The following is a 17,935-nucleotide window of genomic DNA, read 5'->3' on the forward strand; positions in this document are numbered from 1 at the left end:
ATCACTTTGGAAATACTCAGAGAAGTTTTTTTTTTTTTTTGGTCTGTTTTTGTTTTGAGGTGGGATCTCCACCAGAGTCTAGTCATCCTGTTGCCCTGATCTTGGACTTACAGCTTCCAGAATTGTGAACAAATAAATTTCTGTTGTTTAAGCCACTAAGTTTATGGTATTTTGTCATGGCAGACTGAGCTAAGGCAGCAGAGTATTCATCAAAATTCTTTTTTTCTTTCTTTTTTTGTCAAAATTCTTGATGGCAGTAACAGGAATTCAATTGGAATTAGCTTAGGGGGAAAAAGTTCCTTCAAGAAACTCTAGAAAGTTTTTTGCTGTTGTTTTTTTATTTTTATTTTAGTACTGGGGATTGAACCAGGGTGCTTAACCACTGAGCCACATTCTCAGTCGTTTTTGTTATTTAGATACATGATCTTGCTAAGTTGCTGAGGCTGGCACTTTGATGCCTGGGCTGGTCTCAACCTCCTGGGCTAAAGCAACTCTCTTACCTCAGCCTCTCAAGCAGCTGGGACTTTAGGAATGTGCTATCATGCCTGGCTCATGGCAGTTTTGATTTGCACTTCTCAGGTAACCATCATTTTAGTGCAGTTGCCTATGTTTTCCAGAGAAATGCCTATCCAAATCCTTTGCTCATTTAAAAAAAAAACAACAAAAAAACTGTGTTATATTTGTCATTTTATTGTTGAATTGCAAGACTTCTTTATATATCCTGGATACTAATCCCTTAGAAGACATATGATTTTCAAATATTTTCTCCATTTTTATGGATTATCATTTCAATTCTTTGAGCATGTACTTTAACACATCATTTTTAGTTTTGATGAAATAAAATTTATCTATTCTTATGTTGATTGTGTTGGTGCCATATACAAGAAATTATTGCCTAACCCAAGGTTATGAAGATATACTCCTGTTTTCTTCCAGTTTTGTAGTTTTAGCTCTTACATTGAGGTTCTATGATCTTTTTAGAGTAGGGGTATGAAGTCCAACACCATTATTTTGTTTGTGGATATTCACAGAACTTTTTCACTACCTTGAATTTCTAGTTTCTGTTTTGCTTCTCCCATCCTGGAGCTGGGAATTGAACCCAGGGCCTTGGGCATGCAAGCCAAGTGCTCTACTACTGAGCTACATCCCCAGCCTTGAATTGCTTGTTTTTCTTTGCAATTAGATTGTAAATTCCATGAAGGCCAGACCAAGGTGGTCTTATTAAAGATTAAGGTAGATTAAGCATGAACCAAGTTTCTTTTCTTTGTCTGAAATTACATCAACTCTACAATAACAGTTTTATTTATCACGGTGTGGTTAAAATTCGTTGACAATAATTTGGAAGAAAACGACCACACAGAATGATAGGAATTGTACTACTTGACAGTATTTGAAGGGAAACTGATCTAGATTTGAATATTTTCACTTAAAAATGTGTGACCTTGGGCGAATTACATTACCCTCGTTCTCTTGGCCTTTAAATTCTCACTCTTTAAAATGGGGATTTGGCAAGGTTTTAGCTATCATAACGACAGTGTTTTACACATTGTAAGCATTTATCAAATAGTGCAAGGGAGTAGGAGCAGTGTTGGGGAACCCTTTACCATGCTATTATTTTTCGTGCCAAATTTCTCCATAGTGTGGGTTTTTATTTTCTTTTGTGAACTTGAGAATTATTAGACTACTGATTTTGGATTCAGAAAGAAAGGCATACACGTAAATACAACCCAATGTGATAATGGCCCTGCAGATGGTGCATATGCTCTGGAGTTTGGAGAGTCACGTTACAAGGAGTAGAATGAGACTCCTTTTGGGTTGAAGAACTTAGTTGAAAACGAAGGCTGAACATAGATTGTAGTCGTTTTGGATTTATCAATGTGGCACGTTTTAGGTTCGTAAATAATTATTGGGTTACAAGTCTCCACTAGGGTCTGAATAGGAATCGTGTTTTAAGTCATCTCAATCTCCGGTACAGTGGACACCACAGAGTTGAATTGACGCGCCTTGGTCACCGACCCGAAGGGATTCTCAAGAGAGGGATGAGGAAGTTGGGAGGGAGAGAGATGAGCTCGGACCCATGCCAAGGAGGAAAGAACGGCTGAGGTACGTGACACAAATCAATCCTAAAGCTCAAGGTGGACGTAGAAAACTACACTGTACCCCTTCTTCCCCACTCCTTGCCTGGCAGGATCACTTCCGGGAGGGGGCGGGGAGACAAGAGGAGGCGTGCCGGGAAGGAGGCCGTTTGTAGAGCACCAGACGGAAGTGTGCCAAAGGTACTGGGCTGTCGCTTCCGGTCCGGTTAAACGCGGCTTAGGTGCGCAGCGTGGCTGGTGTCGTGCGGAGATCGGCCTCTGAACGTAAATGAGCAGGTGAGGAATCAAGAATCAGCGTCCGGATTGAGGAGTCTGGATACCGGGGAAAAGACCCGAAAAAAGGCCAGGAACTTGAATACAGTCTGTCCGCTGTTTCCGAGGGGGCAACTTCCACGGTGAACCCCTCTGCCCTGGTAACGGCCAAAGAGGAGGAGATGGCGCCAGTCAGGGAGCGGCTGTGGCCAAGACAGTAAGGAAGCGCGAAGGCGGAGCAACCGGGAAGCCTCCTGAGAAGAATCAGAACCGTCGCTGTCACCACTGCCGCCACCACTATGGAAGGAGCAAAACCGACATTGCAGCTGGTGTACCAGGCAGTGCAGGCTCTTTACCACGACCCGGATCCCAGCGGAAAGGAGCGCGCCTCGTTTTGGCTTGGGGAGCTGCAGCGTTCGGTGAGGGGCCCATGGAGGCCGTTCTGCGTCGCGGGGCCCAGAGCGGGGTGGGACCTAGGCTCGAGGGGAGAGCCTGAGTCGGCGGTTGCCCTTGTGAGGTCCTCCTTGGGGAGGAGCTGCTGTTGTGGGGTGGGGCTGCGAAGCTACATCTCTGTCGCTTTTCGGAAACTAGTCGCAGCTGATCGGTCGCGAACTGGCCCTTTCCTCACCCCGTAGAATGTGGTTTGTAGGTCCTGAACTCGCTTGTGGCGTGGGTCCAGCCCTCTTTAAGTTCTGTCCTAGCTGTTGCTCCTTAGACCATGCTTTTCTGTTTTGTTTTCAACCAAATCAAACCTCACAGCTTCTCCACTTTCCACTTAAGGATGCTCTATCCGTCTCACCTCCACGTCCAAGTGTTGTATGTGGCAGTTCTTCCCAAACATGGTAAGGTAGCCACACACCTCACTACTCCTGCCAATTTTCATTCCAGTTCTGGTCCATTCTCGAAACTTCTCACGTTTCTGGATTCGAATACATGGGAATTTTCTCTTTGCTTTGGGGAGTGCAACATAATACAGAGAGAAAAATACCAATTTTGGTTTCAGAAAACCTTTGGAGTTCTCATTTTGCCTCATATTAGTCCTCTAACCTTATTTCTCTTTTAGTTTTTTTTTTTTTTTTTTTTTTTTAATTTTCATTAGTTGTTGTTGAACCTTTATTTATCTGTATGCGGTGCTGAGAATCGAACCCAGTGCCTCACACATGCAAGGCAAGCTCTCTACCACTGAGCCACAATCCCAGCCCCAGGTTTTTATTTATGAAATGGACATCGTAGCTATCTCTGTGTGAGCATCTGGTGGAGTGTTCATTTGTCTGTTACATCTATTATATTGCCTTGTTCTTCGACTCCCATATTTTATGCTTCATCCCCTAATTTTCAAACCCACTTGTACTGTGCTTTATTTCTATAAGTATGTATAATTGGTGATCTTGCTGACGTGGGATTTACTCTGAGTTGTGAAGTACCTTGAAAACTGATGAGGCTGAGAAAATGCTCACCGTTACTTTTTATGTTTGTGTGTTGCTGGGAATCAAATCCTAGGGCCTCACTGCGTGCTGAGCAAGCAAGTGTTCTACCACTGAGCTACATCCACAGCCTCCTTCATCTTTCCCTTTATTTTTGTGTTTTATACTCCCAAGCATATTTTTTCTCTTTACTATCTTCCTTTGTATATGTTTAACTCATAAATGATATTTAAAGGTGTCCTGCCCTATTATTAAGTAAGCCAGTAGGCCGGAAGTGCATACTACATATTTTTAAATTTGCAACTTTTACTTTGAATATGACACTTAAAATTTGGGGATTAAGTCCTTGTTTACTTTGTGGGAATACAAAGAAATAAGGCTTTACTGTAGACAGCATGCATAAGGAAGTTGTTCACATATGTGCACCTTTAGAGTTTAGTTTCTTTGATTTGGAAATTCACAATTCCTTAACATCCGTATAGTTTTCTAAAATATAAATAATAGAAAAGTTAAATAGTATTACAAAAGGGATACTAAATACTATCCCTGCCAAACTTGCATATTGTTGTGTGTATTTTAAATCAGTATTTGAGTCCTTATCTTGAACCAACAACTGTGCTGGGTATTTGTATTTTTAAACGAACCAGAAAATAATCAGTGCTTATCCCATAAGGGTAATTGTTATGATTAAACGAGGTTATATCTATAAAGAGCTTTGAAAAGTTCTTCAGTATTGCTGAGCACGGTGGTGCACCTCTGTAATCCCAGCAGCTAGGGAAGCTGAGACAGGAGGATGGCGAGTTCAAAGCAGCCTCAACAAAAGCAGTGCTAAGCAACTCAGTGAGACCCTCTCTCTAAATGAAATACAAAATAGAACGGGGGATGTGGCTCAGTGTTTCACGTGCCCCTGAGTTCAATCCCTGGCACACCCCCCCAACCAAAAAAAAAGTTTTTCAATATAGAGTTTAAATTATGTTAGCAGTTACTATTTAAATATTAGTAACTTTTCTTTCTGCTATTCTATTATCACCATCATTATCATTATTACTATTGTTATTACTTGGGTCTCAACAGGAACAGATGGCACACTTGACAAGATAATTGGAGGAGAGTTTACTTTGTAAAGGTACTATTTGTAATGTTGCAGGTATAATGATACCCAAGAAATAGTGTAATAATCTGTAGTCAAACTGTCAACATCACTTGACTGGAGTGATTACTTGGCTGCCTTGAGAGTAATGGTGGGTGATTTTCAGGTGAAGGGATATGACTAGTTTAATGTCCCTTCAGGGACAGAGTCGAAGGATTGAATTTCTTTACTTTATTCTTCTAATTTCCTACTGGGATTCCCTATTGGCCAAACACAACCAGAAACCAGGGGACCTGGCAACCTGTTGATAACATATATGTAGGTCAGCCGAGTGTAGCAGAAATGATGGTAGAGAAAGGGGGAAATACCAGCACAGTCACACACCAACATTTTTAGGTACCTTTAGCATCTAGATTGACAGTGCGGCTAATACTTGGGCCTTTTTTGATTCTTTCTTCATTTTTTTAGTGACCTTGTCACATAGTCAAACCCTGGATCTTGCCATTACTCAAAAGTCACCAACCCTCCAAATCACTTTATTCAGACGTTCTGCTCTGTTCACAATTCACTGATTTTCCAATTTTCTGGCTCAGGAATCTCAAATATTGGAATTATACAAAATTTTAACTTTTATCAAAATTTAAATTTTCTTTCTAAAAATTAAAAATTTTGCATAACTTTATTTTCGTGGTGATGAGTACCTTTTTTTCTTTTTCTTTTTTTTTTAACATTTGTTTTGCTTTCTGTATATCTAGAGTAGTTCATCTCCAAATCCCTGTCAGTAATGTAAATATCTTCTTTGTGTATTCAGGCTGGCAATCTGTTCTTTTTGGCTGAAGGAATCATCAAACCTGAGAACCCTCTGTCCCCCTGCTCCAGTAAGACTTGGTTTTTTTGTTGCATAACTATTGTCCTGGGATCCCTGCTTAATATTAGCCTAGGGAATTTCCTTCACTTTTTTTTTTTCTTTTGCCGTAGTGTTGATTGAACCCAGGTGTGCTCTACAACCGAGCTACATTCTCCATCCGTTTTTGTATTTGTTTTGGAGCATAGGTAGGCAAGTACTCTACCACTGAGCTCAGTGCCTCTAGTCCCTTTTACTTTTTTTTTTTTTTTTTTTTTTTCAAGATAGGGTCTTGCTAAGTGGGTCTGCAACTTGAGAATCCCTGCCTCAGCACCTTCAGTTGCTGGGATTTATAGGTACCACCACCCTCCTGTATACTTTTAAAAAATTAGTTCTTCCAGTCTTCTCATTCACTTTGCATCCCAAAGTCTATCATCATAGTCGCTTAATTAAATGTACCACCAGCCCTTTCTCTATGATTTGGTAAAACACTAGTGTGGGTGTATCTAGCTGCTTGTCCTGTCATATCTAGGTGCTTTGCACATCATTGTCTCAATTCTGCGGGACCTTGATTTTTTGGTTTATCTTGTGACTTACCTGCAGCTTCAGATTCCCCCTTTATTGAATCCTTTGCTATTCAAATAGTTGTAATATCTCTCATAGTAAGCACGTTTTTAGGGGGGGTTGGGATGTTAACTTTTGCCCAATTTTATTTTTTCTTTGATTTTTTTTTTCCTCTATGCTTTTACCCTTTCCCAATCCTATCATCAAATGTAAAATTCATCCATCTTTTCGAAGCCCACCTTCCAAAATTTGCTGTCTCCTTGAGGTCTTCACTAATTTTCTTCAACTGAAAGTCTCCCATGCCGCTTGTCTAGAGCACTTAATTTCATTTACCAGTTTTACCTTTTTAAAAATTTTCTCTTTCCCATTGGACTGTGGGATCCTTGTCACATTCATTTATATGTGGTCTAACATCCATAGTTGAATGAAATAACCATGTTTATTAAGAAAGAGGTGATTATGGGCTGGGGTTGTGGCTCAGTGGTAGAGCAATTGCCTGGCATGGTTCTATTCGGCTGAGAATAATTAAAATATAAATAAGACATGCGGCATGGGAGACTTTGAGTTAAAGAGAATCAGTGAAGACCTCAAGGAGACAGCAAATTTCAGAAGGTGGACTTTGAAAAGATGGATGAATTTTACATTCGATGATAGGATTGGGAAAGGGTAAATAAAACAGCGTACAAATAATTAAAATAAAGGTCCATCAACAATTAAGAAAAAGTATTTTTTTTTAAAAAAAAGAACATTATAATATCTCTTGCACAACTTCTTTTTAAAAAAATTTTTTTGTAGGTAGGTGAACAGAATGCCTTTTATTTTTATGCAGTGTCATGATGGAACCCAGTGCCTCACACATGGTAGCAAGTGCTCTGTCACTGAGCTACAGCCCCAGCCCCACACACAAGTTCTTTAAAATGTTTGTTGAATAAATCGTTGCTTTAAGCGTGTCTAAAAAACAGTTGGTAACTCAAATTTGTCTTTTTAAATTTTATTTGTTTTTGCTATCTCTTCATATCAGTGGTTAGTTGAAAATAAACAGCGTTTCGCTTTAAGGGTGCAATTTTCAGTATTTCCATTTTTTAAAAAAACAACAACAAAAACCAAAAACCTTTGTAAAAGCTGGGCTTGGTGGCACATACCTACAATCCCAGCTACTTAGAGGGATCTTTGTCTAATAGTAGCCAGCTTGTTCTGAACACCAAGGTTTGCTTTGTCTATCCTCTGTAACCAAAATTAGTAGACAAGTTAGGAAGTTACAAGAGGAAAGACTGTCTTTTATAGGGCTAGTAATTATGCTGCTTACTTGTTCTAAGTTTCTGCTTTTTGCAGAGATGATCTGTGGGTAGAGGTTATCTCAAAAGTTTCCTCATCCAGTCTGGAAACTGAAAAGGCATGATGAAAACCATAAATCAGCTGAAATAAAATCATACTTTGATGGACTCAGTTGACATCATCATGTAAGGATTTGTTATACATTCATGGAAAATTTTTCTTAACTATCATCTCAGCAAGATCTTGGGCTATGGGTATCAACTTCCAACTTCTTTCCTAAGTGCTTTTTCCTTTGGAATTTCTAGACTATTTAGTTCTAATACATGGGGTCTTTGGTTTTTCTCTAGCAGTTGTAGTTATCGATTTAATTTGTCTTTTTTGTGCTTGTACTCTCATCCTCTGGTCAAGCGACCCTAAAACAACTTGCTTTTGAAAGAAAAGTCTTCTAGAAAATAATTTCTGTTCACCTTCTGTGGGCCGGTTATTTCAGTGAACATAGGAATACTATATGCTTTGCATTGGTAGAAACTGGTAGTATATAAGCAAACAGTAAAAAGGAAAGACCTTGTACCTAAAGAGTTTCTTAATCTAGCTGGATCATTCAATATGGTGGACACTAACCAGGTATGACTGTTTAAATTTAAATTAAAGTTAAAATTATCCCCTGATGTTATCTGTGTTCTTGGTATTAAGTAGTGCAGATATTGGACATTTCATGTCTTTGGAATATTGCAGCCTTTATGTGTGGATTTGTGACAGTACTTCTATTGACATGTTGGTCTCTTACCTAATGGCATTCCTTCTTATATGGATTTATTTTATTTCTTTTTTTTACTGGACCGTGGGCCAGTTGATGGTTCGATTCAGGGCACTGTTAAATTTTCTAATTATAATAGAGTTTTTCCAAAAGACTTCCAAAAATTTCATCAACTTTCTTCATTGTGTTAATGATTATGTTACTGTTTATGGGGGAAATGGAAAATAGATTTTGTAGATTTTTAAAAAAAATTATAGTGAAATATTCAAAACACAAGTATTTACCATTTTAGCCATTTTAAGTGTATAGTTTGGTGGCATAAATTACTTTTACATTGTAATGTAACCATTAACACCATCCATCTCCAGAACATTTTCTTCTTGTAAAACTAAAGCTATGCTCATTAAACACAATAAGCCCGTTTCCCCCTTACCATAGCAACCACGATTCTGCTTTGTCTATTTGAATTTGACTACTCTAGGAATCTCATGTAAGTGGAATCATATATTATTTTTCCTTTCTTTTTGGTACTGGATTGAACCCAAGGATGCTTTATTACTGAGCTGCTTCTCCAGCTCTTTTTGTTTTTTGAGACAGGGTCTCTAAGTAGCTGAGACTGGCCTTGAACTTGCAGTCCTCCTGCCTAAGCCTCACTGGTCGCTGGGATTGCAGGTGTGCACCACCATGTCTGGCTGATATTTTTTTGTGACAGGTTTTTCTCACCAAACATGTCTGTTCATTCTTGTAGTATGAGTCAGAATTTCCTTTTTATGGCTGAATAATATTCCATTGTGTGTATATACCACATTTTGTTTATCCATTCGTCCATTGATGGATACTTGCTTCTAAGAACTTTGGCTGTTGTGAATAATGCTACTATGAACATGGTTGTACAATGTCTCTTGGATTCCCTGCTTTCAGTTCTTTTGGATGTATGCTCAGATGTGAAATTACTAGATCATATGGTAATTGTCTTTTTTTTTTTTTTTTTTTTGGAACTACCGTACTGATTCTCAAATTTTATAGAATATTAAGCTACGTCGAACTTTAAAACAAATTTAATTCATAGGAAGTTGTGATTACTCAGACTCCCTCTCCTGTGTTTCCCTAGCTTGCACTGTGGTACTAGGATGTTACCAGGGTGTCTTAGGCTTGTACAGGTGAAACCCTGAGAGAAGCCTTATTTTTATTTATTGGAAATTTACACTTATGCCAAAGGGGAATTTTGTAGTGTTCATCTTGCAGAAGCTCTTTTAAAGTACTGTCTTAATTTTTGGAAATATTAGTAAACAATTATTTTTTCCCCTTTTGGTGAGTTTTCTGTTAGCAAGTTTACATTACGATTTTTACTTATTTTTTTCTCATGCCCATAGCATAATTCTTTTAGCTTTTCAGTGTTTGTTACTTACTTGTATTTTCTATTTCAGTCATAGTATAATATCATTGAAACAGTTTTCCCCAAAGTAAGAGAATATATTTAGAATTGGACTTGAAAAGTAGACATTTTTATATGAGTATTCAGTCTTCTAAAACAATGTAATATGTTTTATAATTTAAATCTCTCGTTTTACATTTCTTATCAGTTTGAAAAATTTGATCCTTCAACATTGTGTTAGCATGTGCTTAATATGTACAATAAAATTTCCTCTGAAATCAGGCATGGTGGTACATGCCTGTAATCTCAGCTTTTGGGTGGGGAGCTGAGGGAGAATCAAAAGTTCAAGGCCAGTCTGGGCAATTTAGTGAGACCCTGTCTCAAAGTAAAAAAGGGCTAAGGATGTAGCTTTGTGACATCACCCAGTCCTTTTTAAATTTTGAGACAGGGTGTTACTAAGTTGTTTAGGGCCTAAGTTCTGAGGCTGATGTTGAACTTGTGATCCTCCTCCTGCCTTAGCCTCTCAAATACTGGAATTACAGGCGTGTGCCACTGCACTTGGTTGGTACTTTCTACTTTTAAGGCAGGGCTGCCTTAGTATAATTAATAAATCCCTCAGCAAAATGATCATCAGGGAATGCATGCTTCGTTACTTCCAAATGGAGTCAATTTTATGGATCCAAATTTATCTTTTTTTAGGGTCATTCTTGAGGTCAATTCACATACATAGGTGATTAAAGATTTTTAAGATAGGGATTCTTTAAACTTGTCATGAATATTTTGGGTAAAGTATTTAGTACCATTCCATGTGTGACTGATAGCTATAAATTCATTTGACAGAGGTCCTTGTGTTTAGAAGAACTGGGATTTTGTCAGAAACTAGGGATACTGTGGTGTACAGTGCTGTCATTTGGTTTGATTCCTTCCTTTGAGATCAGGATAGGACGGTGTATATGGTCTTAGAAACATTTGAAGAGTGTTCTGAGTCTTCTGAAATTTTAGTGGCCATGATTTAAATACTTGGTTTTAGCTAAGAATCTCTTACCTCATAAGAGAAATAATTTTTTTCAGTTGAATATTCAGTTATTATGGAAATGGTTGTGAATTGAAAGTTACCTAAATTTAGTGCTATAGAAGCTTTTTTGTTTATAGACAAAAATCATACAGGAGTATTTTGTGGGCCTGGAAGTTTGCCTTCATGGTTTTTTTCTTTTACAACTGCTTTTGGAAGTGGAAGTCTTTTATTTATTCATGATGAAGATATTACCTCTGTTTATTTCCCCATGGTTTCTGTATTTCAGGCTCTCTTGCAAAATTTGAAAAATATTTTTAGGTAGTGGTAGTTCAGCTCATCTGCCTTTTCTCAGATTATATTTTTCTTTTTCCTTTCCTTTTTGATAGTATTGGAGATTGAACCCAGGCCATACACAGGCTAGAAAAGCATTCCAACACTGAGCTGCAGATTCAGCTTTTTATTTAAATTTTACTTTGAGACAGGGTCTCATTAAGTTGCCCAGACTGGCTTCTAATTTTCAATCCTCCTGCCTCAGCCTTCTGAGCTGGGGATTACAGGCATGTGCCAAAATGCTTGGTGCTTATTATTTTTCTTAAATAATATCCCTTCAAAACCATTTTCTCTCCCATTATCCAAGATAAATGTCAGAAAATAATTCATTGTGACAAATTAACAATTTGTCTCATTTGTAAATTTCTCATAAAGGATTGTATATAATAAGACTTAAGATAGTTGACGGGTTGGGGATATGGCTCAGCGGTAGAGTACTTACATAGAATGGGCTTGATCTACAGCACTGCAAAACAAAGCGGGCGGGGGATAGTTGATCAGCTTTCACATTTTTTTCTGTTTCTAAATTAGAGTTGTTTTTTCTTCACCTATCTCATGAAAAAAAATTTTTTTTTTTTTTTTTGAGAAACCCATTTTCTAGCTCTATACCACATTGTTGCAGGGCAGCTATCTAAAATGTTGCTTTGTTGATGGATAGTTTTCTTTATATGATTTTTTTTCTTTCTTATAACATCACACCTTTATTTCAGATGTAACAGCAGTGTTAAAATTGACAAGTTTAATTCTTTAAAAAAATTTTTTTTGTAGTTGTAGATGGACAGTGTGTCTTTGTTTGTTTTTAATGCAGTGCTAAGGATGGAACCCAGTACCTCACACATGCTAGACAAATGCTCTGCCACTGAGCCACAGCCACAGCCCGACATGTGTATTCTTTTGTGTGTGTGTGTGTGTGTGTGTGTGTGTGTGTTGCTGGGGATTGAACCCAGGGCCTTGTGCTTAACAGGCAAGCCCTCTACGAACTGAGCTATATCCTCAGCCCCAGAAGTGTAATTCTTAACTTCACCATTATGAGTTCTTTTTATTCAGCACTGTGAGATAGTTCCCTCTTCCCTACAAACCTCCCTCAATATACTATAAATCTTTGAAAAATCTTCCTTTAATAAATATATCATTCATTGATTGATATGCTTAAAATTGTAGCAACTTGATACTTTTATGTTACTTTCAACAGACCTGTCTGTTGAAATTATCTGTATTTCCAGAATCTCATTTTCTGTTTTCCAGATCTCTTCTATTCTCCATTAAGTGTTTTAAAAGGTTTTTGTGTAGGATTAAGTAGCAGCCCAAATCTGCTTCCAATTCTTGGCAGCTAATGACTCCTTTGGCTCCTAACCGGGTGTGTGCTTGCATTGTTGAGGACTATGCAGTGATTTTGGTTGATTTGGCAGTTTTAGAAATGTTAGTGTAGACGTGAATCTTGGAGCAACAATGCACTATTAAAAAAGAAAAGGGGCAAGTACTTTTCAGATCCGCTGTGAAGTATAATGAACAACTTGGAACATATTAGTGAAAGGATTGCTGGGCCATAGCCTGCCCCATATTTATCACATAGTCATGGAAATATCTTTTGAAAAGACTGATATAAAGGCCTGTTCTGCTACTGCTTTGTGAAATGGAAGACTGGAATTAGATACTTAAATGGAAAATGTTCTCTTGTTGCAGCCTCTTTGAAATGTGCTGCTAGTGGGAGCTGCAGCTTCCTCCTGCTGACTCGGAGCCCCAGGCTTCGGTTGAGATGGTCCTTTCAGAAATGTGGAGCTTAGTCCAAGCCTGGATTTCAGTGGGTAGCACCTGGCATCTGTGGCTAGAAAGTCCTATGAAGTGTAAGTGCTTTATTCTCTCCTTGAAAAAAAATCTCTTTTCCTTTCTTGATTCTCTTCCTTCTCTTCCTTTCTGTAGCTTAGCAGAGGGGAAGAATGATGAGCAACGTACTATAGTGTCAAGGATATCAGAATTTGGTTGCCTTTTCTTTGATTCAGTGACCAGAATAAGATCACTTCATAAGTTTTAGATGTCAGTAATTTCTTAAACTCTCCTAGAATTAAAATAAATCAATAAGTGGTCTCTTTAACGTTTAGTATTGGCATTATCATGGGTAACTTTTTTACTAATGATTTACTTAATAACTTTAAAAAATTTTTTTTAGTTGTAGATGGACATGATTATTTATTTATTTAGTTTTATGTGGTGCTGAGGATTGAACCCAGTGCCATACACTTGCGAGGCAAGTACTCTACCACTGAGCTATAGGCCCAGTCTCCTTGGTAACTTTTGATACTCTTTTGCCTAGTTTCTTTAGGACTCACTCTGATAGTTAGTTCTTTTTCGAAAAAACAAGATATTTGATAGGAGGGCACTTTCGACTAGTGAATCAGCTTTAAGATTAAAAAGGCAGCTGGGGACATAGCTCAGTGGTACAACGCTTGCCTAAAGTATACAAGGAACCCAGGGTTTGATCCACAGCACTGTAAAGAACAAAAATTAAAAATAGTTTGTAAAAAACAACACCCGTCCCCACCTAGATAATAATACAGTGAGCATTAGAAGATAGACATTTTATGTTTGATTTATTTGCCTGGGCTGTTCTCCTTTTTTTCTATTTCAGAAATAATATATATAGTTTAAAGTAAGCCTTATTCTAGAAAGGTTGTCTCCACATTTTCTCCAGGTTTTTAAATCTTCAGGTTTTAGTTAAGAAAAACATCAAGTTTCTTCTTACTGCTAAAATAAGACAAAACCAAGTTTCTATCCTGGCATGGCCAGTGCAGTTTTACAAATGAGTACTCAAATTCTCATCTTCTGAGGGCTTTTGTGTTCCTTATCTGTAAAGAATTTACTGGCTTATTTCTGTTGCCTTGCCTTTTTTCTCTAAACATTTTATGTTCTGTTCTGATAGGTGTCCCCAATGAAGTATTTCACCTACCTGGTGAAAGGATGGGCTTCATGTTTGGGAGAACAAAGAGGTGTCAGAGACTTATGAGATGGTGTTATCATTTTGCTTCATATCTAACAATTTAATAAAAACTACTGCCGAGTGCAGTAGTCTCAGGAGGTTGGAGCAGGATGGTTGCAAGTTCAAGGTCAGACTCAGCAACTTAGTGAGATCCCCATCTTAAAATAAAAATAAAAAGGGCTGGGGATGTAGCTCTGGTGGTAAAGTGCCTCTGGGTGCAATCCCCAGTGCCACCCCAACCCCCCAAAAAAGTTAGTACGAACTTTATAAAGTGCTTTATATAGCATAAGGACTTATCTGTGGATTTTGGGAGTTGCAAAGATAATTAAGGTTGTTTCCTTACTTTTGAAAAGAATTTACGAGGAAAGATGAATAAGGCCCAAATAATTACAGCATAAAATTCTGTAGTTTAGCTGTGACCGTCAAGGATACCATGGTAATAAGTAAAGGATTCATTTATTCCTGCTAGAGACATCTTTTCTGAGTTTTGTTACATTAGATTTATTTAGAGAACAATTCAAATTAATATTAGATTTTTTTCTGTACCATGAAGTCAAAATAAATGTGATTCTGTTTGCTAACTTTTTTTTTTCTTATGTGTAGTTAGACATATCTGTGCATACCACATTAACTTTTCCCCCTACTTTGGTGCTGGGGATTGAATTAAGGGCTTTGTACATGTTAGGCAAGCACTCTACCTTTGTACTCTATCCCTGAGCCCCCATATTAGCTTTTTTAATTAGACTGGAATAATTTTGTGTCTTCCATAGTGTACAGATATTAACATGAGAAGTGTTAGGCTATGTAGAAATTATAACCTGTAGCTTCATCAATTTTTCACTTACAGAAAAACACTTTTTTATTTAAAAAATACTTTTATCAAAAGATAATTTACTTACATATACTGTAGTGTAAAGTGCACAGTTTCTGGGTTTTTTTTTTTGTTGTTGTTGTTGTTTTTTTACTTATGTTGACATATAATCACTAATAGCATCAAGGCATAAAACATTCCAATATCCTAACAGGCTCCTGAATGCTTCTTCCCAGTAAATCATTTCTCCCATTCCATAACAACCACTATCCTGACTTACATCATAAATTTTGTTTTTTGTTTTTTGTTTTTTTGGTACTGAGATTGAACCCAGGTGTACTTTACAACTGAGCTACATCCCTAGTCTTTTGTTTTGAGACAGGGTCTCACTAAGTTGCTGAGACCGTCTTTGAACTTGGGATCTTCCTGCCTGAGTCTCCAGAATTTCGGCTGGGATTATAGGCATGTGCCACCAAGCCTGGCTTGCCTGTTTTTTAAATAACAGCTTTTAGTGAAATTCAAAAAATTGTAACTCACCCACTTAACATGTAGACATTTTTAGTATATTCATGGAGTTGTACATCCATCACCACCATCAAGTTTAGAGAAGTTTTATCACCTTAAAAAGAAATCCATACCCCTTGGTTTACTCTCTCCTTCCACCCCATCCCAGCCTTAGGCAACCCACTTTTTGTCTATAAAGAGTTTCCTGTTCAAGACATTTCATATAAATGGGATTGTGCACTTCATAGTTCTCTGCAACTGACTTCTTTCACTTAGGATAACATTTTCAAGGTTTACCAATGCTGTAGCAGATATCATTATTTCCTCCCCTCCTTACTCGATTTTTGTTTCCCCCCTTAATTTAAAAAAAATATTTTTTTGTGTGGTGTTGAGAATTGAACTCATGTGCATGTTAGGCAAGTGCGGTACCACTAAGATGCATCACCAGCCCACTTCATTCTTTTTATGATTGAACAACATACACATAGGCATGCACACGCAGTGTGCGTACACACACACACACCACATTTTTATCCATTCATCAGTGAACCAACATTTGGGTTCCATCTTTTGACTGTTATAAGTAACATTGCAATGAATAATTATGTTCTAGTGTTTGTTGAATTTCTGAGTAATATAACTGTTTTTAACCTTTCAAGGAAGTACCATCTTGTTTTCCACATATTCACCTACACTTATGTCTTTTTGATTATAGCTATCCTGGTGGATGTGAAGGGATATCTAATTGTGATTTTGATTTATATTCCTGATGGTTAATCATGTAATCTTGGGTGGTTGTTTTTTGGGGGGATGGTTTTTTTTTTTGGGTGGTCCTGGGGATTGATCCAAGAGCCTCATGCATACTCTGCAAGTACTCTACCACTGAGTTACACCCCCAGACCCTTCACCACCTGTTTGTTAAATTTTGAGACATGATCTTTTTAGTATATATGTTTGGGAATGAGGGAGTGGGACAGGAACATTTTCTTTAGTCCTGATCTAAATCTTTTTAATATTCTGCTTTCTGCTAACTTTGGGTTTAGTTTGTTCTTTTTCTAGTTACTTAAGTTAAAATGTTAGGCTATTGATTTGAGATTTCTTTTTTTCTTTTAACACAAGCATATACAGTTGTAAATTTCTTTCTTAGCATAACTTTTGCTGCACCTCATAGGTTTTGGTATATTGTGCATTTGTCTTAAGATATTTCCTCATTTCCCTTCCTTGGCCTTTTTTCCCATTCTTAAACAAGAATGTGCTCTTTAATTTCTACATATTTGTAAATTTTCTGGTTTTTCTTCTGTTCATTAATTGTTATTAGAAAAGATGCTTTTTATGGTTTCAGGCTTTAACTTTATTAGGACTTGTTTTGTGGCACAACATATGGTCTATCTTGGAGAAGTTTCAGGCTTTTTGAGAACTGGTGTGTAGCTGTTTCCTGACACATAATGGAATTTGTGACTTGTGATTTATTATCTTTACCATGGTGTGAAAGCACACTCATGCAACTGTTCTATTTTTCACTTTCAGTGCAGTTTTCAATAAACTACATGAGATATTTGGTACTTTATTATAAAATAGACCTTGTGTTAGATGATCTTGTCTTACTATAGTCTAAAATGAGTATTCTGGGCATTAAAGGTATAGTACATGAAGTGTGATATTTGGAATGTTAACTGTATTAAACACGTTTTCAATCTGTGACCTTTTCAGTTTATGAAGGGTTATCTGGACATAACTCCATCATAAATTAAGTAGCATTTATATTTAGTCTTTCCTTCACTGGGTCCAGACTGCAAGCTTGGAGTGTTTATCAGGATTCCTCTTTCTTGGCATCTGAATTCCAATTTTCAATTCAGTTTCATATTTCAGTTTTATCATTGTTGTTTTGTACTGGAGTGCTTAACCACTGAGGCACATCCCTATGCCCAGCCCTTTTTATTTTTTATTTTGTGACAGGGTCTCCAAAGTTGCTGAGACTGGGCTTGAACTTGCCATCCTCCTGCCTCAGCCTCCCAAGCTACTGGGATTATAGGTATACACCACCACACCTGACCATATTCCAGTTTTCTGAAATCAGTTTTTTCCCAGTCTGTTGAAACCTCCCAGAGTTCTTCAGCATCTCATACTCTTGTCTTCCACTTTCAAATTGGATACCTTGAGGGAAAAAGTGGAACCAAATATTGGACTGAACCCTGTGTTCCATTCTCTCTGGGATCTGTGGCCTCATGTACAAGCTATTTTAGTGTCTACAGAAAGGGCCTTTTTTAAGTACCTAATTAATATTTTCTGGTTGTTTTTGGCTGGAAGATTGAAATAATACCAGGTATCCTGTTATAATCAAAGTTGAAATGTTTAGTAAATGCTATGAGAGAGATAACTTTAGGCCATTTAGGGAGCATATGGGGTACAAAACTTTTTTTGTTAAAAAGTTTCATGCCTTTTATAAAAAAATTTACAGGAAGAATCATACAGCAAGATTTATTTCACTTTATTCTCTTGCTGGATGCTTGGAGTATGTTTCCACTCTGTATGAGACAGTCAGTTATGGGGTATCAGGAAAGTTCTTATTTCTCGGATAGTAAAGAATGAGGCCCTCTTGACTTCCTTTTTGTTATTTAGTGTTT

At 37.5% G+C, this 17,935-nt stretch overlaps 1 protein-coding gene across 1 annotated transcript in view; it reads left to right on the plus strand.

Moving 5' to 3' along the window:
* The first annotated feature begins 844 nt into the window (after positions 1–844).
* Positions 845–17,935, plus strand: part of TNPO3 (transportin 3) — a 78,885-nt gene continuing 61,794 nt past the window's right edge. Inside the window, exon 1 of the mRNA XM_079149820.1 lies at positions 845–2,767. Within this exon, the coding sequence (XP_079005946.1) occupies positions 2,648–2,767 (120 nt within the window). The 5' untranslated portion in view covers positions 845–2,647. The remainder of the gene's footprint in view (positions 2,768–17,935) is intronic.

Source organism: Sciurus vulgaris (genome assembly GCF_902686455.1).
Source record: "Sciurus vulgaris genome assembly, chromosome: 8".
In the NCBI taxonomy this organism is placed as follows: Eukaryota; Metazoa; Chordata; class Mammalia; order Rodentia; family Sciuridae; genus Sciurus; species Sciurus vulgaris.